The 27,436-nt window shown below is 42.7% G+C and overlaps 2 protein-coding genes across 2 annotated transcripts in view; one reads left to right on the top strand and one right to left on the bottom strand.

Moving 5' to 3' along the window:
* Nucleotides 1-6,009: 6,009 nt before the first annotated feature.
* On the top strand, nucleotides 6,010-17,962 carry RRAS (RAS related). Its single transcript, XM_007424132.4, has 6 exons — nucleotides 6,010-6,346; nucleotides 8,050-8,137; nucleotides 9,504-9,606; nucleotides 10,699-10,807; nucleotides 13,670-13,788; nucleotides 15,149-17,962. Exons 1-6 carry the CDS (start codon nucleotides 6,245-6,247, stop codon nucleotides 15,234-15,236), a joined length of 609 nt encoding a protein of 202 aa, XP_007424194.1. The 5' UTR covers nucleotides 6,010-6,244; the 3' UTR covers nucleotides 15,237-17,962.
* Nucleotides 17,963-19,533: 1,571 nt separating this feature from the next.
* PRR12 (proline rich 12) overlaps nucleotides 19,534-27,436 on the bottom strand; it is a 42,907-nt gene continuing 35,004 nt past the window's right edge. The window contains exons 13-14 of the mRNA XM_088143533.1: nucleotides 24,378-24,473; nucleotides 19,534-22,693 (exon numbers count right to left, since the gene is read on the bottom strand). Of these exons, the coding sequence (XP_087999659.1) occupies nucleotides 22,553-22,693; nucleotides 24,378-24,473 (237 nt within the window). The 3' untranslated portion in view covers nucleotides 19,534-22,552. The remainder of the gene's footprint in view (nucleotides 22,694-24,377; nucleotides 24,474-27,436) is intronic.

The raw sequence follows: 27,436 nt of genomic DNA on the forward strand, positions 1-27,436 counted from the left end.
AGGGCGGGGCAAGAGAGGCCGACGAGCATTCTGGGAGATGTAGTTGCGATTGGCATGGTTCTTTGGCGAACACGGAGGAAGTGTACTATAACTACCAGAGTTCCTCGAATCGGCTTGGAAGTAGAGCGCACGGTATGATGGGAGATGTAGTACCGGATATGCTACGGATGGGCCCGTATGAGAACGATCGATCCCGGAATGCCATGCGAAACTAAGGGGTTACGGTCTTAAATGGTTCGCTCGTAGGCGATCTAAATTGCCAGTGCCAATTGGTAGAATCCGCCATGTGCGGGGTGAGAGAGGGTCATACGTGGGCATTCACGTGCACACTCAAATGCAGCACGTGCTCGCGCTCTCCTTAGCAGCGCTCCGTATCCACTGCTCCAGTTATAAAAGAAGCCAGAAAGGGTATCAGGATTTACGCACACATCAAAAGCCACAAGTCTTCTATGTTTAGGTATTCCATACTAGCCCTGGCAGAAAGCGGTTCTTTCGATAAATTTACAAACTTCACCAGTTGGTTTTCTATCGTTCTATGACTTTTCCTTTTGCAATGTCTTGCAAGAACTGTATCTACAGTATTCCCCCAAGAGCCAAAATTTAAGTTAGTAAAGAACTTTTATTTTTAAAGGATTCTCACAATTGTGAAGGCTTGTGGCAGCTAGGAACTGAATAGGTACATTTCCAGGCATCTCAATAATGTGTTTCAATAATATGGAAAATTTGAATATTCAAATATAGGGTTGAGTAATGATCTTCTAAAGGTGCACTCTGATTGATCCCCACAACTTGATTTGTAAGGTCAAAGTCAACTCCAATAAATTCTTGCACCCTGACTCATACATAACCTTCCTTTTTATGCTAATGTGGGGCAAGCAACTCATATTTAGACATTTTGAAAGTTTTTAGCCTTACACTGTGTTTGTGCTAAATCATAAACTATGGCTTACAAACTAAGGCAAAATTAAAACCCAACTGTTATTGAGTTAACCATGGTTTACTCAATTACTCTAGCCATGATTTACTCAACCATCCTAATTTTGCACAATGTGCTCAGCTCCAAGACGGCTGGCTAGTGTATCATGCAAATACAGTATGTCTTAGCACATTATATGAGCCAGACCATCACAAGAAGCTGTAATGCTGGTTTGTTACCTCTATTTTCTATACCTCTGGATGCTTCCATACAAAGTTATACTGCACTTTCGTTCTGTCTCAAGCCTAAAATGTTACGGGTCTGTCCAAACGATCTCATCTTCCAGCTACAATTGTGTTCTCCCACTGCTTGAACAACAAAGCAAGGACAGAGATGGAACAATTATTCTGGATCAGGAGCACCAGCGCGCTCTTTTCTGACAGATCCTATACCCTGAACCGGAAGTGAAGTGTCACTTCCAACTTCAATTCTCACTGGTGGCTAAAAAACAGGCGGGAGCAGGCCCTCTCCAGATCCCCCCCCGCCCGCCAAGTAATAAGGCCAAGAAAGGGGTTTTTATTGCCACCTGCTGGTCGCCGATAATATAATATAGCAAGCAAAAATCCCAGGACACCTTCTCAGAAATCTTTAGAGAAATTGTAAAGCTGGGTCGCAATCATCCTGGTTTGTGGTTTGCTTTTCTCCTGATGGAGTTTCAATATTTAATTGAAGCATTTCACGATACATATGTGATGAATTGATTATTCCATCATGTACAGATCACAAAGACTGAGAGCATTTCAGTTTCCAGGATATTTATTTATAAAGGTTAAAGTCATATATGTACCCCTTATTCTGGCTTTCTCCGAAACACAATGGGTACCCTTGGTTCCTTTTGCTATTTCAGCTGTAAAACAACACACAATTCTTCTATTGCCATCATGCAGTATGAAAACAATAGGGCCAAAGTAAGTTTTTAGATGGAGCCGAACCGAGTGATTATTTCAGAAGTATTGCACCGTAAAACGTCTTTTAACCCAACTTTGGTACATTATTTCACATAAATTTTCCTGTGCTTTATACAGTATAGCCCCACAAGCATGGAATCAAATGGGAACTGGAAGAGAGAGAGTGTCTGAAGGGCTTGGATCGTCATCGATCATCTCTTGGAGCAAGATGCCTGATTTCATATGTAGTTTTTGGATGGGAATTGTCTGCGGTAGGGAAAACTGTAGTACAGTAGCCTATAATCAGCAGCCAGGTCATTATCTGTAGAGATTAAGGTATGTTGTTATAAAGGGAAATTACTGTACCACCTCTTCATGACACCACGCGCATGCTGAGGGATTGCTCTTAGTTCTTGTCTTCTTCCCCCAGGGGCTAAGATCATGTCACAAAGTGGTGGTGGTGGTTGTTCAAATAAGCCTCTTTAAGAGTATGTATTTAAACATCACATTCAGCTTTAGTATTAGTCCAAGCAAGCAAATCTTTTAAAGAAGTCTTTGCAAAAAATACTCCAACCAAGCAGATGCTCCCTCCTAGGCGCCTTGGACCACACTCTACATTGGTGTTTCTCAATCTTGACAACTTTAAGATGTGTGGACTTCAACTCCCAGAATTCCCCAGCCAGAATACTGGGGAATTCTGGGAGTTGAAGTCCGCACATCTTAAAGTTCTTAAGGCTGAAAAAGACTGCTCTATATTATTCCTAATTGACAGATTTATAACAAAACATTTTCAGCCATGACCACAGCTGGCAGTGACAACTGGGAATTTTGATAATATATGTTGGGGATGATGGAAGCTGGAATCAAAAAAACCTCTGGAGGGCATCAGGTTGGGTAAAGCTACTCCCCTGTTACTTACAAGACTATTTAGTTCATTTATCATGAAACTGCTGAAAGTAGGGGAAGGAAGTAGTGGTTCATCCGACACAGCATCCATTTACTGTGATCTTTTCAACCTTCAGGTACCTTTAGTTGCATTTGGATGGAGATGTCTTTGGAAAATGCATAGCAAGCATCAATCTGCAGTGTTTCAAAGACTACCATGCCTGATCATTTGCCCAGAAGGAAACAGACAAAATAGTACAACATCCTTTAATAGAATCTATCACATCCCATTTCTAACCATCAAAACTATTTTAAACTATCTTCCTGTTTTTTAATCCTTCTCCCTGTATTTCAATAAACTTTATTTTTCTGGCCTATCAAAACAGAATGTGGGCCTGGGCATATGAAAAAGACCTCTGTTTGTCTCAAACCCATTCCTTCAGCCTAAACTAACTGATTAAAGCTGGATCAATTGTAGGCTGGAATTATGGCTCTCTGTTACTGAGAGTTGGTGTAATAATCAAAGTGTCAAGCTAGAACTGGGCTTCAAATTCTTGTTTCTGGATGATCTTGTTCTTTACTGTATTTCAATTAAAACTAATTCTCAAAATTAGTGAGATGGTGACAAATTTGAAATATAAATAAATAAATATAAATATATAAACTTCAGACAGACCATTCAGCTCTGATTTAAAACATAAATGCAAATGCAGGTTTTTCCATTCAGCAGCCAATGGGGGGCAGGGGGCCGGGGCATAAAGCAAAGTATCTTCCAATCCAGCCATCTTCCATCCTTCTGAGGTCCAGCGGTTTTTTGCTTTCAACCTGCACCATGGGACTTGATTAGTGATACTCCACTTAAAATAGGGCAATTATTTTCTGCCGCTGTCTGTATTGGCCGTTGAGATGCCAGTGACTAGATTGTAGGGTATTCCATGATTGCTTTCATGATGTTGCTTGTTTTAACTCATTTCTGAGAGGATGTTCCCAGTGGGAGATAAAGGATAGCCACTTGTGTCATCCCATTAAGACATCTTGCTAAGGTGACCTATAACCCACCAAACGTAACTGAACAACACCACCAGCATTCCTCTCCTTCAGCTGTGCTGATTGGGGGCTCTGGGAGTTGGATTTTACACCAACTGGAGGCCTGCATGTTCTTAAAATTAACCCTAAGATCTTCCTGCAAAATGCTGCTGTGTACATTCCAAGGTTATGTATATGCAAGACTGTTAAGCAAGATAAGGTAGATGACTGGAAGTTTCCGTCATCAGCACACTTAATATTCATCCATTCATTCTTTGTTTATCCATGTCTGTATCATGTCTGATCTTGTGCATATAAATCACAGAGTCTGGTAAATGTGGCCAAGGAATGTAGTCTGAGTTCCTCACTTAGCTTCCCATTGAAGACTTAGAGAAGAAATGCTACTTAATGGTTTGGCAGGACCAAGGGCTGCAGTGAGTGGAAAAATCACAAAAAATGGATGGGGTCACACAATACATGTGGGATTGGGATTTTCTGAATTTTGAGGGCGTGGGTGAGTAGGTTCCTGGTGTTTTAAACAATGCTCATTTAAGTTTACCCTACAGTGAATTGAAGTTTAGTGATTATCTGAAGGAGCTCTGGTGATCACAGTTGCTCACCCTTGGTTGAGGACTGGGATCCTTGACTTCATAAAACAGCCCTCCCGACCAGATGCTCTCCAGATGTGGCGGATCTCACTTGCCATCAAATATCACAAGGGGCTGAAGGTGATGGCTGGAGATGAGGGGTACTGTAGTCTAAAATTAACTGGACAGAACCAGATTGGGAAAACTAGTGCAAAATAACAGTGATTTACATCAATTGTCACTGACTGTACTTTGTCATTTACATTTGTGATAAATACAGTGAATAAAAATATAAGTGTTACATATTATTTAATATTAAATGCCTCAATGTTACATAGATTAAACATAGAGTTTTCATCTCTTTGATCTTAGATTCTGCTTAGGCAGCAAGGGGCCTTTTGGCAACTTGCTAATGAAATATTTGAGCATGGGCTTTTGTACCACTGCAGAAAAAGGTGAGATAAATCACAGCTAATTTAAGTTCCCTAACTCCGTGCAGGTCAAGGCACTCCTTCGCAACTGGAGGCGGAGGGAGGGAAACAAGGCGTGGGCTGGTGCCTCAACTTCCTCCACACAACTCATGAAAGGAATGTGGTGGTGAGCTCACACTCTCCTCCGCCCTGGCTGAGTCAAGCGTTGGGTCCTAGACTCCGCCGGTAATCCATCCCTTCTCGAGGAAACTCTGTAAGCCTTTGCATTCCAGGGCAAGTCCAAGCCTCCACTCTTCTGCAACTCCCGGTTGCAAGCCGATTCAGGTTTTGACTTGATGTTTTTGGTTTCACGCCACTGAAATTTGCATTCACTTAAAAAGGGCCAGGTGTTATTCAGCTCCCATCTTACCCCAACATCTCTTCCTCATTCCAGAAGGCTCACTGATTTCCTGCATCTCAGAAATCCATCCCTACAGCTATGTGTCGCTCCCAATAGCATACTGCAGTGTTTCTCAACCTTGGCAGCTGGAAGACATGTGGACTTCAACTCCCAGAATTCCCTAGCCAGCGTGTGCTGGCTGGGGAATTCTGGGAGTTGAAGTCCACACATCTTCCAGTTGCCAAGGTTGAGAATCACTGCTTGTACAGTACAATAAAGAACTTGGACCTTCCACCAACTAATCTAAACGTTCCACTAGAAAGTCAGAAGTTGCGTTCAACCCAACTTGGCTAGCTGCTTTTTTGCCTTAGCGTGTTTGTATGAACCCAGTCACCGTGGCTAATGTGCAACACAATCCCTCACGGGGACCCAAGAACTTGGGTTGATTTGACCAAAACAAGAGTTCTATCCGGATGTGTCGTGTAAAAGCGCCGTAAAGTCGCCACGTGGGCGCCTCTGCGCCTCGTTGAAGATAGGCAGCTCCCTCTTTCAGGGGCTCCTGCGCATCCCCCGTGTTTTGCGAGGAATCCGAATGCCGCTTCTATGTGAAAGTGCTGTATAACTACGTCCATTCTGATTTCATCATCGCAGGCGCAAACCTCTCCAACCTGGCCTCCTCCTGGCCTCCCACTTCAGGGTGGAGGGCACCGCCTGCCGAAATACCCGATCTAAGCCACTGCAGCATCTTAAGCAGCGCCCGGGGTGCGCGCTGAGCGGAGCGCCTCCCTTGCTCCCGACTGGTCCACCTCGGGGCGGGGAAGAAACGCGGGCCCGGCGAAGCTTGTTCCGGGCGTGGGACCTCCCCGTAGCGGCTCCCGCTGGCCAAATAGGGAAGCGGAGCTGCCAGCGATCGCCGAGCTTCGCTCCTCAGAGGGCCCACCCTGGACCGCTCAGCCATATTTTGGGGGGGTCGGAGGATGGCTGCTGCGACGGAGCGTGGGGGCTTTTGAGTGTTTTGGTCCGATTACTCCCCCCCACCCCAATAAGGAAGCGAACAACTTCTGCCAAGCAGGATGAATCCCAGCGAAGGTGCGGCGCCGCTGGAGAAATACAAGCTGGTGGTGGTCGGGGGAGGCGGCGTGGGCAAGAGCGCCCTAACTATTCAGTTCATCCAGGTAACTCGGAGAAAGCGCGGAAGGGCGGGGCAGGACTGGGTTGGGTAGGGCGGATGGGTCAGGGCTAAACAAACTTTGTCGGTCTGTTTTCGTGTTGGGTGGCTATCCCAGGACTTTGTCCATTAGTGTTAAGTGTGTGCGTGTAAGTTCTGCTGAAACGACTGGAACGTTTCCAACTTAAATGTGCATAGATTTATAGCCCCATTTAAGCAACTTTGGCTGCCAACATACGCCTACTTAGGAATAACGCCCCAGGGAAACATGACATGAGTGCAAACATTTTTTAAGCTAACTGCCTCCAGTCTGGCGCTCTTCAGATGCCTGGAGCTACAATTCCCATCATTTTGAGGCACTGTGAGAAGTGATGCAATTTCTCATCCAGCAGATACGGAGGGCGCCAGGTTGGGAATGTTGCAGTAGGTCACCTCCATTCTGCTGTTCTTTCTTATCCTCAAAAGACAGCTGCATTTGGAGAAAGAAAGAGGTGTTAGTGAAAAGCAAGGGACATAAAAGGAGTCTTCTTGGATCAGCTTGGTGGTGCTTGTATTCCAACATTCAGCTTTGCAGAGAAGCAAATTAGGCGTATTTGTGGAGGTACATAAGATGGGTAAAGGCAGTATTCCCCCCCCCCCATTGTTTTCTGGCATTTAAGGTACCCTACCTATGATTTAAAAGCTAATAAACACTTGGCTGAACTTGAATAGGGGTCAGATCTGGTTAGAATTTGGATGAGAGACCACAAGGAAAGCCCAGAACTATAGGTTGGACTGAGAAATGGGAAACATAACTTAGAAGGTGGTAATGGAAAACTACTTCCATATTGCTACCAAGAAAAGAGAACTCAATTCAAAAAGTAAAGTCTTCTACTGCCACCTGGTAGCTATTGATAGCCCTCTGTTACCATTATTATTATATTTTTATCCTGCCTTTATATTTGGTCAACTCAAGGTGGCGAACATACCTAATACTCCTATTTTCTCCACAACAACCTTGTGAGGTGGAATGGGCTGAGAGAGAACGACTGGCCCAAAGTCACCCAGCTGGCTTTCATGCTTAAGGGAGGCCTAGAACTCACAGGCTCTTGGTTTCTAGACCAGCACCTTAACCACTATACCAAACTGGCTCTCCGTCTAAAGCAATGTTTTTCAAACATGGCAACTTTAAGATGTACGGACTTCAACTCTCAGAATTCTCTAACTAGCATGCCAGCTGGGGAATTCTGGGAGTTGAAGTTCACTCATCTTAAAGTTGCCATGTTTGAAAAACACTAGTGTAGCAGCAAGCATGGAATTGGTGACAGATGTTTGAGTGAAAGCTTGTGCCAAAGACTTTAATCAATCAATCAATCAATCAATTTTATTTCGGTCATAGACTAGCATATAACCAATGACATAGCTCTTATGCTATAGTAAGTATAAAAACAAAAATAATGTTAATAGCATAAAATAGGATGTGGATAGAATTATGAGATAAAATTGCAGTGTGAAGATATTATAAACAAAGAAAATCCTTTGTAGTTACAGTTAATTTTACAACAAATTAAACACTGTAATTAACTAAAACAAATAACTATAAAATGGTATAAATAATACTGCCAAAGACTTAAATTTTTCATGAGCAAAATTGGAAAATGAGTTTCTAGTTATTTCTGTCATCCTTAAAAATCCTTTCCTCTCATCCCCTCTTCCTCTACTTTATTTCAGTCTTACTTTGTTTCTGACTATGACCCCACAATTGAGGACTCCTACACAAAAATCTGCAATATTGATGGTACTTCAACCCGGCTGGACAGTGAGTATCAGTGGGCTCCCATTCCACGGAGATACGGTGGGTGCTGTGTGCAAATGAATGTGTGTGTGTGCAGGGGTGAGGTAGAAATTTGGGTCAGAGGGGTCTTTACATACAACGGTGTGTTTCATCCTTAGGTACTACTTGCATTACAGTGAGGGTTCCTTCATGACTACAGCTCTCAGTTTTTAATATTTCCTTACTGGCATTGCCCACTGCCATGAAGGAAAATAAGCAGGGATAAGGAAAGGGAGGCTGGCAGAGTGGGCTTCAGTGGAATAAACTGGGAGAGAAAAATTCATTGTGCACATCAGCCTTTTCCAATCTGTGCCTTCTAGATCTGCTGGACTACAGTTTCCACTAATCCCAGCCAGCAATGGTTTGTTGTTCGTTGGTTATTTGTCTAACATGTTTGAAGGGTACCAGTTTGGAGAAAACTGAAGTAAACCAACAGGGATCTGGAACTAGATGCTGTGAAACTGAGCCTGTTATTAAAATCAAGCCTGTTTGTAGAATTCTTACTGCCACAAACTTACCACCAACTATCCATTCTTGAATTTGTCACCCAACTGGAAGTAAGCTTAATCTATATTGACCATTGATGGGAGGATTTATTGATTGGAGGAGACCATAAAATGAATTTGACAGCAATGTGTTATCAAGGGGCCTGGAAGGTCTATATTTGAGTTGGTGATGATGGTTGCTGCGTGGAGGACACAGTGTCTGAGGCCTGGTCATATTTTCTTTCTTTCTTTTTAACTTTGTTTAAAACCAACAACAAAAATTGCATGTCGGGAGTGGGAAGGATGCAGCGCTTTTTAGCTACTGGAGCCTCAGCTGATCTGTTGCTGAAACCTGACTTGATGCACCTCCCACCCCAACAAAATATTTTCCTTACAGGTGACAGACACCCGTCTGTCAGAGAGTTGATGTTTTAATGTGCTGCGATCCAGCTATATATACCAACATTCCAAAAGCATCAGAGGAAATTTAAGTGGCAGCTCTTAGCACCCCAGAGCTGTCTGCCACCTTGCCAAATTTTGCCCCCCTGAGGAGTGGAGGCACATGAAATGCCACCAAAGGTAGCTATCAGAGACCTTTTTGCTGAAGGATCCCATCACAACTGGAACTGGCCGTGTCATTGCTACTAAGATGGGAGCAGGCAACCTGGTGTTCTGTGTGCATTTTAGTATATAACTCTCGTGGCTGCGTCGTCTTGAGTCTTGTAGAGTTGTAGTTCAGAACAGCGGGGGAGCATCTGGTTGCTTACCACTGCCCTAAACTCTCTCCTCTCCTCTTCTACATGCTTCACGCGCAGACTGATTGGCATCTAATCTATTTTCTTTCCCTCCCAATTTTCTCCTGTCAGTTCTGGACACTGCTGGTCAGGAAGAGTTTGGAGCCATGCGGGAACAATACATGCGTACAGGGGAAGGCTTCCTCCTGGTTTACGCTGTCAATGACCGGGGCAGGTGAGATGAAAGCTGAGGCATTTCCATGGAATGGGAACCTTTTCTTCATTAGGGCTAAGGTGTGCGTGCCACTGGTGGGTGGGGCTTTCATCAAAGATATTTGGGGTCATGATTTTCTCATTTTCTTTCTCTTTCCTCCTTGCTCACTCTTTCTACCAAAGGTGTAAAGAGATGGTTCACCTGTGGCTCATGGGCTGCAGATTGCTCAGCCTAATGGGCCAAGGAAAGGCAGGCTGGGATGTGAAGGCTTCATGAGCATTTCCTGGCTTTGCCTGCCTGTATTAGGTGCTTAAAAATTGGCAGTTCTGGGGGTTTTTGGAGGAAAAAATATTTGGCTGGTGGTTTAACTTGCAATTAGTCATGTTTATACTTCCTGAAGCTGCTATTAAAGCTATTATTAAAACTTAGTGGTAGACACAATAAACATTAAACTGGCTGGCCAGTGCATCGTGATAAGCCATAATGTTGTCTCTTTTGCTTAGGATATTGTATGAGTTCAGTATATTCATGACTTATACATAGTTAAAACAAACGATGGTTTAGAAAGCCATTGTTCCTAAATAGCTACACAAATGACAATGATACGAATTTCAAAATGGTCAGGATGCTCAAACAGACCTTTTATGAGGAAAGCACACTGTATTTGTTATAATTTTCCCCAGATAGTCTCCTGAAATGTAGGAAAAATTTACAGTAGTCTTGGTATTGGCATTGTGATTTTTCCCTCTTAGAGGCAACATGAGGGAATTCTTCATCATTTTTTTTTTTTTAAAAGGGCTGAGTAGAGGAAAAAACCCTCTTCTTTATGCTGTTGCCAGTGCAAGTATGTTAGAACTTGGGAAATTCTTCTACCCCAAATGCTGCTGGTTCTGGCTGCAGCCTTTCTCAGCTGTGAGATCACATTTATGTATTCATTTGTTTTATTCAATTTATAAGGCTGCCTAATCAGAAGCAACTCAATGATGCAATCAATAGGCTTAAAAACATCACAAAAAATAGAACAATACAGGAACTAGTAAAATAATAACAGCATATCTGGGAAAAGCATATTGAGGGAAAATTCTTCTTATTCCCATTTCTTTGTCATCATAGTTTCAATGAAATACACAAATTCCACACTCAGATACTTCGAGTGAAAGACCGTGATGAGTTCCCCATGATCCTTGTTGGCAATAAGACTGACCTGGACCTTTATCGACAGGTGAGTCCAAAGGGTTCGCTGAGTATTGCAATTTTAATCTCCACATGGTGGGGTTCTGTGGTGAATTATGCAGCTTAATGTTTTCAATCTATCGAGCAAGCCCATGTTCAGCAAAATACCACTATCTCTTAGATTAAATATGGCATAGCCCTATAATCTTCCAAATGTTGCTGAACTACGATTCCCAGCAATTCTGGATCATGAAAGTAATAAGAAGAGATGCTTGGAGATCTAGATAAACATACTGGAGGGCTGCAGGTTCCCCTACCCTAACTGAATATTGACTGTTTTCTTACAGCAGGGCCAGGGCATCCTAGAACAACCATCTCCCTCCCTCCCACTTGTACATTCCAGATGCAAGGCTAGAAAAAGTTTGACATCAATTCCAGTGGAAGGAAATATTTTCTTTCTCATTTCTTGGTCCAAAGAGGATCATGCTAACTCAACTCATCCCTCTAGAGCAGAGAGCACTCCAGCAGAGTATGAACAAAATATTTTGCATTTTGCTGAATTAAAGCAATATCAGTTACAACTAAAATATTAATATGAAAATATAAAAAGGGCACAAACTCACCAAGGCTGCTGGTGGATTCTAGTCAGGACAGTGCCCAGTTCTCAGCTGGTGGTATCATGGCCACTGTTGCTATTAGGAGGCAACTGTGAATGAAGAACTGGAATGTAGACTCCAAATGAGTTCTAATACTGGGTTCATTCGAAGGGGGAAAACTATTCCAAACTCCTGAGCAAAGTCAAGAACAAAAAAAAAGCCCCGCCTCAAGGAAGGTATGAAGGCAAGGGCAGCAGAACATTAGGTTAGACCTCTCATTCCTTTCATCCCCATCATCCAGAGCAGACTCTGGGATCATAAGGGGCACAAATCACCCCAAACAAATTACACTAGCCTCAGCTTTAGTCTAGAAGAAATGCTATTCCACACCAATGTAATAGGGGTGACACATAACAATGACTTTCTCAGCTGCCAGGTAGGTAGAAGGCTAATGGAATTCACCCACCTGTGGATCCATGTCACATCAGATGCATGGGTCTTTCAGATAGTATCACACAGCCACATAAGTTATTTTACAAGACCCCCTGAGGTTGTTTTACCCCATCCCCTAGGTCATGCAAAGGACAAAACTTGTTAGTCCTGAAGGCTATCAATCACCTGATAGGCAATATAGGCAATCAAGTTGTTTCCACCTGGCCACTGATTCTCCAGCTCATAAGGCATATTAGTCATCATTTCCAAGAATAAGGAATGGTGCACCATCCTGCACCTCAGGGTAGTGAACCACCACATTAGATAATTGCAGGTTTCAGTATCCAGTTGGCCTTGGACTTATAGTAGGTTTACCTACACATTCCAATCCATCTTCCCCACAAAGAAGTTCTTGAGACGTGAATGCCATGGCACTCAGTATCAATTAAAGGCCATTGAGCCTGTCATCAGTATCCACAGTATTGTGACTGTCATAGCCCATCTCAGATCTCAGCAAATGTACACATGTACTCCTATCTGATCCTCCTTCATTAAGCCGGGATTGATGGCGGGACCTTAATGCATATCTTTGAGAACCTGGGCTTCGTAATCAATGAAAACAAGAGCACCCTTCAACTAGTGCACCACCAAAGCACATTGGCACCATTCTAAAATTGAAAGAGGCCTTACTTTCCTGCCAAAGGAGAGACAGGAGACCATCCAGGCACTAGTTGCATTAGTTGTTCAGACCAGGCCTCATGATTCTCACCAATCTCCAGGCCAGATGATTGCCTGGATAATATTAATACCATGGACATGATTTCACTTCTGAATCCTCCAGTAGATGTGTCTCCTCCCTTTCAGGAACATAATGATCTAATCTCCAAAACACCTGGCATTCCTAGCAAAGGTGAGGAGCTCCCTCAAGTGGTCACCAGGTCCAACTCATCACATACACCAGCCTCAAGTAATGAGGGACATACTGCTAAGGCTGAGTAGCCTAGAAGGAAGAAATTCAAAGTAGCATATATCTCTTGGAACTACAAGCAACATGACTAGCTCCAATTACAGACTCTTCTAAAAGGCCAGCACATCCTCCTCCTAATAGATCAGAACTACCAAAGCCTGCTTCAGGAGAAAGAGAAGAACTGGATCAAGGTACCTGATGAAGAAGGCAAAGTCCTACATAGGACCAAGGAAAGGAAAATATACCATCTCTATGGCATTCAGAACATGGCAACATATTAGCTCAGCCATGAAGATCTGGATCCTGGTGAATGCAATTTTTTAGAGCAAATTAGAGCAAGCTCTTGAATCTTTATCAGTTGGGGAACTGACCATTACAATAGACTTCAATTCCCAGAATTATCAGCAATGACCATGCAGGTGAGGAAGTCTGGAACTCGGTGTTCAAGCATCTGAGCTGTCCAAGTTGGGAAAGACTGGAGTATAGTAGAAAATTCTTGGATTAATTATCAACTCTTCTCTGATGGAAGATTTATTGAGAGCGGACAGGCAGAATTGCCTCAGTTGAGCTCCAAAATTGCAAGAGAATGAGAAAAATCATCTTGATTTAGGGAAAGAAGCATTTGAAGGAAAAATATGATCACCAGAAGGCATCATGGATCCCTCTCTCCCTCCCCACACCCCTTCCTTCTTTTGTTTCTCATCTTTACATTTCATGTTAGCTCAACAAATAAAGGTCTGGAACCATGCATTTGATGATGGTAACATCTAGGCTGGCTGAGAAACAACTCTGAGGTTGACTTGGGACATTGCTTGGCAAAAATTCATACTAAATATTTCTCATTTTCCTTCCTCATGCTGCTATATCCTCATGTATTTCTGTACTAAGATCTTTTCTTACTTATCTATGTGGTCAGGTGCCTGAAGAGGAGGCCCTTCGCTTTGCTCGGGAAAACCGAATCCCCTACATGGAAGCCTCTGCAAAGATCCGATTCAATGTGGATGAGTCTTTCCATGAGTTGGTCCGAGCCATCCGGTAAGAGGGAGGCAGTTGGGGCTGAACCATGTACTATGAAAGAACTGAAACCCCCCCACACCGGAAAAAACTATTTTCTATGACAACATCCCTCAGTATGAAAGGCTTTTTCTGATTAGATATTCGCTGTTTTTTCTTTAGGAAGTTTATGTTCTGTCTTTCTGCTCATACTGTTCTCAAGGTAGTTAACAGCAATTAAAAATAAAAACAAAACATAAGTATAAAAACAATGCAATTAAAATCAAGCCAAAGTTAAAATTGATAACTATTAAAACAAAATCAGTTCACTGGTTATGGGTGAAATAGATGGATTTTCAGTCTTTTCCTAGATACTGGGAGAGTAGGGGCCAAGCACACTCCTTGGGAAAGGCATTCCTTAGCCTCGGGGCTATGGAGAACAAGGTCTGTCTTTCTCCCTTTATCTCCCATTCTCTCCTCTGACTCTTCCCATGTCTCTCACTCTCCGTTTAGCAGCCAGAGAGAGATTGATTGGATCAGAAACCTGGCGTGCTTCCTTCCTTCCTTATAATGGCTTTTGAAATTCCAGGTTGAGGACCACATGAGATTAAATTCAAGGCCATTAAGTGGCCTGAGGGACGTAGGTTGCCCACCCAATATTAGCAATTCCATATATTTTTATAGAATAGGGTGGTGGCGGTGACTGTGATGATGATGCCATCCACTTTCTTGTGTGATGCAGCTTCCTCTCTGAAAATGTGTATTTCAGACTGTGGCTACGTTTCAGCTGCAGCTAACCAGCTGTGTCCAGTATCCCACTTTGGCCCTAGGAAGCAGATTCAGCTATTCAGTAAAGATTCCAAAGCAAGGAGGAAGGGTGGAACTGGAAGGCCAAAGCACCAAGCTGAAGGGTTGCACTGTCTCTGGTGGACAACTCATTTTGCAGGCCTCACCCTAGAGATTTCTGCTATGAAACGTGAAAGCATGTTAGGTCCTGCTTTCTATTTAGAGTTGCATCGTTCAGCGTGTGTTGTTGCGGGGTCTTGCCCACCATTGCTGGAGCTGAACTCTAGCTCACAAGCTGAAGATGTGGACTTTTTCACTGGTCTGTAATGAAGGGCCATCCAGCATAGTGGGTGGGGTGAGAGTAGTCTTGGTTGCATTCCAGCCAGCACTTTCCTGGAACCCCCCCATGCTGTAGCACAAAGGAATGGTCATTAGTACACTGCTTCCAACCATATAGCTTCCTGGGCAGGAGCAATTGCCCCCCTCCAGGGATATAAGTAATGTTTTTGCAAGTGGTGCTTATCTTATGTAAGAACTTTTCCAGAACGTAATGTGACCCAGCATGTGCTCTTTAATGTCGTTTCCTTTGCTCACTCCAATTTTCTTTTCTCGGCAGGAGGTTTCATGAGTTGGAATCTCCCCCTGCCCCAGCCATTCACCCCAAAAAGAAAGAACGCAAAAGCTGTCCTTGCTCCGTTCTGTAAACTGCCATCCCGCATCAAGCAACGCAGCCTGGAAGAGGAAGGAGAGCAGCTCAGATGCCCCCCAACAAAGAGGACAGAGCAGGGTTTCTCCTAGTTCCACCTCCCCTACTACAACCAGGGCTGGCACTGTGTATTTTCTAGTTATACCAAAATGTTACCATTTTTCTATTGTTGCAGAGGAGTCTGCAAACTGGGAATCAGGCAGGAACTAGACAAATCCTACTCCTCCAACCTATCCTGAACCTACGGGAGATGCATGCAATTTTGTTTGCTGTACTCTGGCACTTTGCCCTCCTCTGTTCTTCCATGGAAATTGCATAAAAGGTACCCTTTTTTGCCAGGAGGCAAAAAGCTTTATTCGTTTTAAGTAAAAGAGGTACAGGGTTGTAAATTTCACTGGTAGTCCAGTGATATATTGAGTTAAAGAATAGAAATCAACAGAGGATCATATATTTCACCGCAGCTAAGGGCATGCTTTTGCACATACACAGATATACTTACATGTTCAAAGACCTATAGTACAAATGCATTTTAAAAGGTACTGTAATTTTTCTATTCCTTTTTTAAAACATCCTAGCTCAGACTTAAGCCATACATGGGCCAAGCAACAAGGGAAGCAGCTGCAGACACAATTATACTTTCATTTCTTCAAGTTGCTGGTACTGACTTTCTTTTTCCTAGAGTAGGGCTAAAAACAAGCACACTTTACAGCAGTGTTTTTCAAACTTGGCAACTTTAAGTAGTGTAGACTTCAACTGCTAGCTGGGGAATTCTTGCTGGGGAATTCTGGGAGTTGAAGTCCACACATCTTAAAGTTGCCAAGTTTGAAAGACACTCCTTTACAGTAAGGGAGTTTGCAACATTGGGCTAGCAAACTCTTTTGATATTTTAACAGAAGGTTGTGAGGGCTCTCATAATATGGTTGCCATATTGTGTGAGTCACCTATTCACAAAACAATTACTATGATCGGTGTGACCAATTACAAAATACAGCGTCTCCTCATTTAGCAACCGCAATTCGTTCCAGCAAAATGGTCGCTGAGCGAAATGATCGCTAAGTGAACCACATGACACAGAGACACTGCAAAGATCACTGGTTGCTGCCATCTCATTCAGATAAAGTTCTCTCATACAGCACTGCCAGCGTTACTCTCTGTCAGGTGCAGAAATTTGGTCATAAGGGCACATGTTGGTCGAAAATGATTTTTTTACTACCGTTTACTACCATCGTAACTGCAAGAAGTCACTAACTTAGGTAGTTGCTAAACGAGGACTGGCTGCATCCATAAGGCAAATACATGGTGATGCTTCCTGCAGAACCATTTAACAGCTCCTCAACCTCCTACCATCCCAGCTTACTGTTTTAAGATGGTGAATGTTGGAAACCTTGAATGCTTAATTACTAGAATTAAATTTCAGTGCCAGACTTTTTAAAATTGCTCTGTTCAGGAACAGAATTATTGTATACTTTGAAGACATGGCCAGCTTCTGTTAAATTCCTTCTTTGTTCCCCACTTCTGTAATGTGCTTGTAAGGTTAAGTGATGACAAGGAACCTTTCTTAAAAAAATTAGCTCTTTGTGTTAGTAAATTTTCCACTTAGCAGGGCTTCCCAACATCTTCAGAGGTACTATCATGTTGAAGTATACTATTATATTGAAGTATCAGTATTGCAGTTGCATGCATTTTTAATTGGATGGTTTTTATCAGTAGATCCTTACATCCATTTTCCAAAGCTTGCATGCCATTAAACAGTTCCATCATCTAAGATAACCTTCCCCAGACCTCAAATGTGTTAAGACTACAATTCTCAGATTATATTAGGGTGGAGTAGTGGTTAACATGTTCAATCTGGATCTCTTTGATCATGGTCATAGAAGCTTGCTGGGCCAGTCACTGTCTCCCAGTCCAACTTACCCTACCAGGTTGATATGGGAAAAATGAAGGGGAAAGTGTTAGCACTTGGACAACATACAAGATATAGATAAAATTCTCAGCAGGCATGACCATGTGCATAATTGGGAAAGGCTATCCTGCTAGAACAATCTATTGATGCTCCCAGTATTTATGTTCTAAATATCTGCAGTTTATAAAGCAAATGGATGTATTGAACGGGCAAGTTTGAACTGTCAAACATACTTGTGTGGTTTGAGTCTCTTATTACCCTTCTACCATGTTGCAGAGCATTGCATTCCAGCTGTAAATGCCAAAGAGTCTCTTATGCAAAGATTATAAAGCCTTGGGGTTTCCCCTTAAATGCAAACTGATTGTGGCAAAAGCCCTCATAGACTAGAGACTCTATTAATTCTCCAAGGCCACAGTTACCAAACCGCTGCAGCGCCAAAGTGAACTCACAAGGGCACCATGGATATTTTAAATTTCCAAGGGAAGCCGCAATACTCAACATCTGTCAGACACTGCATGAACCAGTAGCCTAGTACTGTATGTTTTGTTTCCCTCGGAAATTTAAAATATCCTGTGGTACCCGGGTGAGTTCGCTGTTTCTATGAAGCCCACGGTTCTGAAACGGCACCATGAACCAAGAAAGTTTGGGAACCTCTGGTACAAAGTGTTATTCTAAGGCTAAAAGGAATATGCACACACACACAAAGGCACAAAGACACAACAATGAAACTAAAAACCTATTAAATGTTAAAGTGGCCATAGGCTGTGAATGTATGACCTAACCATGATTTTAATAAAAGGGAAACATTCCCATTACCAGTGTGTAACTTTACTGTTGTGGTACATAACAAGCAGATACAAAGGCTTGCTTTGCTCAACATGTTAGGCTAAGGAAGCTGATATACTAAGCCACAATATGGTTTATTTGCTTGACCACAGCATATTCTGTGGGAACAAATGCACATTGTGTGAACTCAGCCACTCTTTTAGTGTTAACTCCAAAAAGTCAGCTAACTTTTCTAACAAGTAGGAATCTTTCCTAAAAAAAGGGGGGGGGGAATCTTCTGAAAATTCTGGCCCTGCCAAATTTGTGCTTTGATCCTGTCCCCTTTGCATTACTGTTCTCCTTGGTGTAACTCCCCAGTGAGGTTTATTGGCAATGAAAGGTTGCCATTCCTGATACACATCAGCCTTCATGTGATACTTTGACAAATGCTCTTCAACAGATTTCCCTATCTACTCAAATATGGGGTGGGGTGCCTTTTTAAATGCATACTTCTGTATCACATGCTACATACATATGTGTGTATGCTTGAGCATATGGAGAATGCTATAATTTTTATAATTGAATTGCCTGTTAATGAGAAATTTAACATGTCTGTGCACAACTGACAAATAGTATACATTTTTGTACACAGTAAGCTGGGGCGGAAAATTTTGAAAACTGCAAGTATATTAAAAAATATAGTGGATAAGCATACGTAATAACTCAGTTTGAATTGATATGGAGAATTAAATGTGTTCTTTACTAGTCAGTCTAGAAGTTCAAGTCTTGAGAACCCTGGAGAAATACAAACAGTGCAATTCCTCCCAGATAAAAAAATGCTTCCTCCAACCTGAAACAAGTTTCTAAATTCTGCATCCTCTTTACAAATCTATAGGAATAGCAGTATCTTTTTTTCTCAGTATGAGCAATATGCAATCGGCATTTTACTACTAAAGTTGTGCAAAAGTTATATATACAAAATAGCAATGAAACCACCACTGGAAATAGAATTTTGTAATAAATGACAGATAAGGAAGGGTGCCTTGGAAGTTGACCAACAGAAAATACACAGATAGAATAGAACCAATAGAAAATACACAGTAACTGACCAATAGAAAAGACTTTATGACGTCTAATTGACATTACTGGAAAGACTGCCTCTGCCCCACGTGGGCTGCTGTCCTAGTTTGTAACTAAAACAGTGCTGCTATTCTGCCTGGCAGGCACATGTACTGTTGCGATGATGTGGATAATCTTTCATCTGATAGGGAAGCACCGTAAATAAAAAGTGGAACCAGGAATAGTGTTCCTAGTGCCCAATGGCCTTCAGGAATTGCGCAGGAGGAAAATGTTGAGCGAGGGTTTAGGTAAACTTCGGAATATGGATCAGACCACCAAGATGTTGAGACCAAGAACCAGGGTCTCCTGCTTCAATGGGAGAAATGGACCTAGGCAGGCTTGGTGGGAGTCTATTTTCCCCCATCATTACCCATCCTACTTCTGCCCTCCTTTTTTCCATGGCCACCCCAATCTCAACAAAATGAACAAAGCTGTGCTTCAGGCATTTGATTTTTGCAAAGAAAAGTGTTTTTTGTCATTTTGTTGTGTACACAGTATACAATGTGAGTTTTACATATTGAGAGAAAAAAACGTCTCAGACACTAATAATAAACAATAAAAATATATAGGAACATCCAATAATACAGAACACAAATCCCATATCTCAGAACAATACCCTTGAGGCGCGAACAAGATACACAGAAATACACGTCGTAAAAAAGGGGGCCTTTCAAGATCCAAATATAAGGGTGGGTGGCGGAGGAGGAAAGTCTTTTTTTGTCACAGGAAATTGGGCTGTACATGTGTGTCTGTCTGTGTGTGTGTGTGTGTTGCACTTGTCCTTGATCAACTCAGAGCTGGGCCTGTCCAATTCTGGGTGCTCAAGTTTGGCTACTCTGCCCCTCCAACCGGGAGCAATGGTTTAGTAAGGTTCTGCATGGGATTGATGGTGCAAGTTTATTGTCCCAAAGAAGTGCCAAGGCTCTAGGTCCCTCTAAAATTAACCCTGTACTATGAAAGACTCCCCCCAACTCCATTCTCTCATTTCCCCAAACCCATGTTCAGCTAACCCCACTTCCACACACAGCTACCTGTCACAATCCATCACTTCTAAGGCCGAACAGCTATCAGTAACCTGGTTTATCAGGGAAAGCTGTTTTAAAAATATCTAAATTGCAAGCTTTAAAATACTCAAAGGAAGCCAGGCCACTCTCTTCTCTTTAAAACCATTCTCTTTGATTAGGGCTCATTCACCAAATTCCATCCCCCCTCCACCACGCACACTCACATACACACTTGCCAACCTCTTTTCATCCACAATAAATAAGGAGGGGAGAGAGGGAGAAAATGAGATCTAGCAGAATCTGTGTGCATATATTAGGGACACTGACTTAAGTAACCAAATGGGTCTTAACACATTTCTGTGCCCTTCAGAGATTTGTTTGAAGTAGTTCTTTACGATGAGACCACCAATTCTGAGGTGGGATTTATTTCCCTCCATCCCTGAAGTACCTTTTCACACCTCCCTCCCCACTACCCAAAATCTGAAAAGTATATTGGGGCAACTCCCAGAAGTCCTGTTGATTTGGGCAGGTGGAAAGAAATCAGGAGTCTTGGAAAGACCAAAGTTCTTCTAAGAGCAGAAGGAAAATTAAAATGGAGGAATGCTTAGTGAGGAAGGAGGAACAAGGCTCTAGAGGAGATGGGCCAGGAATAAAGGATGACTTGATGGGAAAAAATCAAATGGATGCGGAGGAGGGAGAAATAGCAATGGAGGAAGAATGAGGTAGACTTCGGCAGGGAGATGGGAATCTGACATAGGAAGATCTACATTCAAGTAAGGGATTGATTTGGGAGGTCAGTAGAAGATCCGGGGTGGGAGCAGGGAAGGATAACAGTTGGCCAAGGTGTGTGTTTGATGTAATTAGGAAGATCTGGGAAGGGGACAAGATAATGGATGGCTAGATGAGGGGTGGGGAGCCCACCTGTGAATTGAAGAAAGGGTAACTAAGACAAGGTCTTCATCCTCTAGCTCATCAGAGTTTATCATTTCAGTTTAGGGTTGGAGAGGGAACTTTGTTTAGGAGGCAGGATGGGGTAGGGGACACAAAATCTCCCTTCCCCCTCAATAACAACAACAATGATAAAAAAAATTAACAACCTCCTAATGAAAGTTTCAGTCGAAACCAAAGAACGTCACAGCTACAGGTGAAAGGAGAGAGAGAGAGAAAGAAACTCCTGCGCATCATTAAGTTCAAGTTAGTCAAATACAATATGATACATAGACTTTTTATCCTATACAGTATATACAGCTGCAGAGAGGGGGGAGCAGAATCCTGCCTTGTCAGACACCATAATATGGGGAGAATGGGGAAAAATAAACAATTATCCCTCCCTCATAGAAGTGCAGATCTACCACAGGGGAAGGGACATATCTAAAGCCCTCTATACATTCCTCCCATGATCCAAGGGGGGGGGCAATTGTGAAATCTGGGGGAGGGGAGGGGAATTTCAGGAAGTCTTGCTACAGTCTTGGCAGGTTGCTATAGATGTCACTAGGCTCTCCCCTGCCCATTTACTGCTATCTATTCAGAAAGGAGACTGGGAAGAATAGGGAAACGTTCCACATGTCCAAATGAGCTGGAATCCCCAATTCAATGGCAAAAAAGTGAATCCTCCAGCAGCAATTGCCCCATGAAAACACAAGGGGGGGACGGAGGGAAAGGGGGGTTTCTCCAGAAAGAGAGAAAATCTGTGCCGCCAGTTATGATTGGGAACAGGGAGCTTGGCAATAAATATTCCTGTTGGAAGCAAAAATAGAAGTGATCGCCATTAGTGTAAGGATGGATGGCTTCCCTTCACTCCAAACAACCGTTATTTGGCAGAGATGGGATTAGAGTTGTCGGAGAACAGGGGTCATATTTCCTGATCAGACTATGGATAAGAGGAGCTAGACACTGTATAAAGGGTGGCCAATGCACCATCCCCCCATGCTCAATTCTCAACTCTCCCTAAGGAGAAGTAAAGGTTCTTGATGGAAGAGATGCAGGATAGAACCCAGGAAATCCTGGTCCTTCTATTTTCGCCAATCTCACTACTGTCAACTCACTCCATTGAGAGAAATCGAGAAGATTTTCGGCTCTAAATCACACACCGCCATTCCTCTGACCTTCCAATGGGTTCCCCTATTCTCAACCCCCACCTGAGCAGGGGGCAAGGCTGTTCAATTAGATATTTATACATTTATATATAAATAATATTTCTCTGTACAGCCAGGGCAAAAGGGAAAGGGGTGTTCCAACCATCCAATGATTTGATGAGAACCCTCCTCAACATGTCCTGTCTGCCATCGCAAACCTCCACCCTCCACCACCGTAACAGGAGGCTTGTCCCATGTCCTGTTTAAGGAAAAAGAGAAACCCCCAAGGAGAAGGGGTGGTGGCGGTGGTGGTGATGGTGGTGAGCTGAGTCTGAACTCGTTGCCTGTAATGGTACCCCTCGACTTTCCTCTCCCCACTTCCTGCTCTGGCTCTGCAGAGGGGCAGGCGTTAGGCGGCCCCTCCTGGGGCGTGGCTCTGATGGTGGTGTCACGCACATTTGCTTTGCGCCTGAGTCAGCAACTCACTGAAGGAGTCAAACAGTTTCTCCAGCCATGGCTGGTTGCGCATGCACTGCTGCACCACCTCCTCCTGGCCCAAGTCTTCATCTTGACCCTCAATTGCCGTCGTCTGGAAAAGAGAAATGAAAAGGTTAAAATATTAGCCATGAAGCCAACCATGGAGGCAGCTGTTTCAAGATTCAGGTAGCCAGAACTGATTAAGTCGTGAGTTGGGGCCAAAGATAATAAAAACAACCCTAAAAGTCCTGAGACTTTTTAAACACAACACCATATTCTGTAATTTTTAAAGACCTTCACAATCTGCAGCTTATATACAATTCTACTTCTACATATTAGTCATGGAGGTGTAGAGGAAGATGTCTTCATTTAAGAAAACCCATATTGTGGTTATTTTATATTATATTTGTACTTGCTTTAGTCTTTTGTTTTTATTTTATTGTGAGCCACCTAGAGTCAATTGGAGTCAGATGGCATCCAAATAGAATGTCGTCGTCGTCATCATCATCATCATCAGACAACATCTGCCTATCCCAGGTCTTGGGGAAGGACTTGATAGTCTAATCCAGTCTAAACATCTGGCTGACTGTGCGACTAATCATAATAATAAATAATAATGACAGAATTGATGCCCCCTCTCTCAGCATCATCAAATTTTGATTTGGTCCACTCTTTAATAACAAATAATGTTTGTTACAAAGTATCACTGCTATTGATGCCAGAACACAATTTCTTTGAGGAGAGTCAACCAACGTGTTCTGCTTATGTTCACACGGACTAGATGCTATGCTGGAATGATGCTTTAACAGGCTGGTAAATCAGGTACCTGATATCGATCCACTGAAACTATTTGCTCTCCAAAAGAACTTCCTGCTATATTCATTCCTCAGAAAATACAAGCTGTCAACTTCATGGCAGAAGGTAAGCAATCATCTAACTTCGGAGACAAATGTATATGGGTCAGGACTACAATACCAAGCAATTTGATTAGGTTTGATTGAACCCTACATTCTGATCTTCTTCTCCAGCAAAACAATACACCAGCATTTCTAAGAAGCAAAGTATTTACTCATTCTTGGGGAGAGGGGGTTAGTGGGAGTCTCATCATCTCAGTGAACTGTAGCCTGCTAAGGCTGCAGTCTCCCAGAAAATGGAGTGCCTTTCTTAACAGTCATGTGACCTCCAGAACAATTTGTGCACTGAAGCCAAGTTCTATAACATTGAACACATGGAGTTGACAATAATGTCTCTATTTTCCATGCAGATAAACTAGTTTATGCACCCTGGACTTCACCTGAAACTTGTCCACTCAACCAGTGTTGTTAATAGTATGTGAGTGACTGTTCATGTGTTTGTGTGAAAGAGAGGGAAAAGGAGAGACAGGGAATGGTATCAGAGAATATATCAATCTAAGACAGGCTGGCTGGTTTACACAATGTGTTAGGCTATATAACATGGTTTGTTTGCTTTTGTCTTAGCATGATGTGTGAACCCAGCCTATGACTAATGTGACAGCAGTGATGCAAAAAAAGAAATGAAGCAGTTCAAGTGTTGGGCTAGGACTGGGGAGATGTAGGTTCAAGTCCACCCTCAGCCATGGAAGCTCACACTGGATGACTTTTGGTCATTCACTCTCCCTCAGCAAAACCTACCTCCCAGAGGTAGGGTGTTGTGGGGGAAAAAATGGAAGGAAGAATCCTACGCATGCTGCCTTGAGCTCCTGAATGAAAGACAGGATATAAATCTAACAAACTACCCACAAACCCAAATGAGGTTAACTCAGGGCCTTTACTTACCTCATCCTTACAACGCAGAAAGGTGTGGTATTTGTAGTGGTGAAGGGAATGGTAGAGAGTGTAGAAAAAGGACTTCTCCACTTCCACATTGAATTCCTGTCGCAATAAGGACAAAGAGATGAGGGAAACCACTGCATGTAACATTTCCCTGCAACTTTACAACAGCCATGAACTTCTGAAGTCTCATACTAAATATTCCCTCTAAACCAGTGTTTCTCAACTTCACGTCCACACATCTTAAAGTTGTTGAGGTTGAGAAACACTGCTCTAAACTATTAATTTTTTAAAAATCTAGGAAGTTTTTATCTGCCCTCATCTTCTCCTTTCAGCTTTTGCTAAACTGCTCTTTCCTTCCAGTTACCATGGGCCCATCCCCACCTCAGTACCTGAAACTTTGATAGGGCAATCATTGGGCCTGATCTATGCATACAGGAAAATGAGGTGGAGGAATAAAGCCACAGAATCAGGTGTCTGATGGACAATGCTGTTTCAGAATGCCAGAGATGGAGGTGGGGATGAAAGATGCCGTTGTAAAGCCAATTTTATAATTCACAAAAGAGAGAGTTTTCCTCCAAGCTAAAAGACAAAACATAAAGGAGTATTCAAAAATAGGATATGAAAGGGTAGATCTTCCTACCCACTAATTTCATGCCCATCACTAAGCTTCCACTCCTAACTGACCTTCCTTTATTCCCGTTTCTTGCCAAAATCTACCACGCAGTTTTCCAAAACCAATTCTCACCAGAAGGGATAAGCTTGAACTTCCATAACTGCTAGATCTGTTGGCTGAGAAATCTACTACTATCTTCCTTCCATGATAATTTACTTCACAAGTCCCACATTAGTTAAGCCTTTCACTTCCATAGCTGTTGATGGCAACAGAGATGTTTATTTCTTTTCCTTTCTTCTGGCTATTTTTCTTAAGGCAATGTGCATTTCAAGCCAGGGTCTTGAAAAGCAGAGGGGAAAAAAATTCCAGAGATATTGCTGATGAATAGAAGTTTGTAAACCCTAATGATTTCTTAAACTAGAGTATCAAGATCTGAGTATTTTCTTCCCTTAAAGACGAACAGGTAGTCCTCACTTAACAATCATTTGTTCAGCAACCATTCAACGCTACAACGGTGCTGAACTAATGGCAATAATGGCTGGTCCTCAAAGTTACAGTCGTTGCAGTGCCCCGTTGCAGTCATGTGATAAAAATTTGGGTGCTTGGCAGCCGCCTGCACTTATGACCACAGCATGCACTTCAATTCCCCCACCTGCCTATCTCCCCCACATCTCTGCCCTTTTGGCTGCCCTGCCCTGCCCTGCACTCCACCCCCACCTACCCCTGCCCCCCCAGCTGACCTTCACTGTCTGCTTCCTCCCATTGCTGACAAGTATGGCCAGAGGCCTCATGGTGTCATGGAGGCCACGCAAAGGGCCAGCAGCTGCCTCGGCCAGGTGCACCTTGTCAGCAGCGGGAGGAAGAAGACAGCAAAAGTCAGCTGGGACTGGCGGGGGGGCGGCAGGGGTAGGCAGTGGCAGTGGAGTGCAGGGCAGCCAAAAGGGCAGAGGGAGGGAGATAGGCTGGTGGGGGAGTTGAAGCAGAGGCGAGTGCAGCATGGCAGGAGAAGCATGAGGTCCTTGCCTAACAACCACAACAAGACTACTGGAACTGCCATCACTAAGCGGTGCGGTCACATGATGTTTCGCCTAACAACTATTTCACTTAGTGATGGAAATTCCAGTCCCAGTTAGGGTCATTAAGTGAGGACTCTTGAAAATATAAAATACTTGCTGAAGCTGCAGTTTTGAATGCTGGAGGTTTTAAATTTCCAATATCAAATGTTTGTATATTTTATATACTCAAAATTCTTAAGGGAAAATATTAAAAATGGCATATTAAAGGTATTCCCTTTTGTAATATCTCAAATAGTTTAAAACAATGTTTTTCAACCTTGGCAACTTTTTTTTAAGATTTCTTTATCCCGCCTCTATTATTTTTATAAATAACTCAAGGTGGTGAACATACCTAATACTCCTTCTTCCTCCTATTTTCCCCACAGCAACAACCCTGTGAGGTGAGTTGGGCTAAGAGAGTCACACAGCTGGCTTTCATGTTTAAGGCAGGACTAGAACTCACAATCTCCTGCTTTCTAGCCTGGTGCCTTAACTAGACCAAACTGGCTCTCTCCAACTTTAAGATGCTGGCTGGGGAATTCTGGGAGTTGAAGTTCACACATCTTAAAGTTGCCATGTTTGAAAAACACTGCTTTAAAGGATTTTCTAAAACTCCAATTACCCTAGATATCTGGACATGCATGCACACACACACAAACACACACACACACACACACATATTTCTCCTCCACACCCCCAAAAGTGGTGTCTGCAGAAATTTAAAACCTCTTTATAAGTATTTTTATGACTGCTAAAAAGTTGCTTAACAACTTTTAAGCCTTAACTGTTAAGGAGATTTAATAGAATGTGCAAACTATTGTACAATATCCTTAATTTCACATACCAGCGAAATAATGTTTAGGATCATCCAATGCAGATTAGAGCCCTACATGAAGAAAAAGAGATGCCAGATGTTCAAGCTGGCTTTAAAAAAGGCCAAGGAACACAAGACATAATTGCTGATGCATGCTGGATATTGAGAAAGCCAAAGAATACCAAAAAGAAGACAGCATGTGCTTCATTGATTATAGAAAAGCCTTTGATTGTGTCCATCTCATCAAACTGTAGAAAGTGCTCAGAAAAATGGGAATTCCAGAACATCTCATCGTCCTCATGAGAAATTTTGATACAGATCAGGAAGCCACAGTACGAACAGAACATGGCGAAACAGATTGGCTCCAGGTTGGCAAAGGAGTGTGACAAGGCTGCATACTCTCCTCTTATTTATTCAACTATATGCTGAATATATATTAAGGGAAGCTGGATTGGAAGAAGATGAGCATGGTTTTAAACTTGGAGGAAGAAACATCAATAACCTGCACTATGCTGATGACACTACCCCCATAGCTGAAAATGCAAAGGATCTGCAAGCCCTAGTAATAAACGTCAAAGAG

The sequence above is a fragment of the Python bivittatus genome, unplaced genomic scaffold (genome assembly GCF_059951505.1).
Source record: "Python bivittatus isolate LINGU-HERP-01145 unplaced genomic scaffold, Pbiv_v1 ctg000410_np1212, whole genome shotgun sequence".
Taxonomy (NCBI): domain Eukaryota; kingdom Metazoa; phylum Chordata; class Lepidosauria; order Squamata; family Pythonidae; genus Python; species Python bivittatus.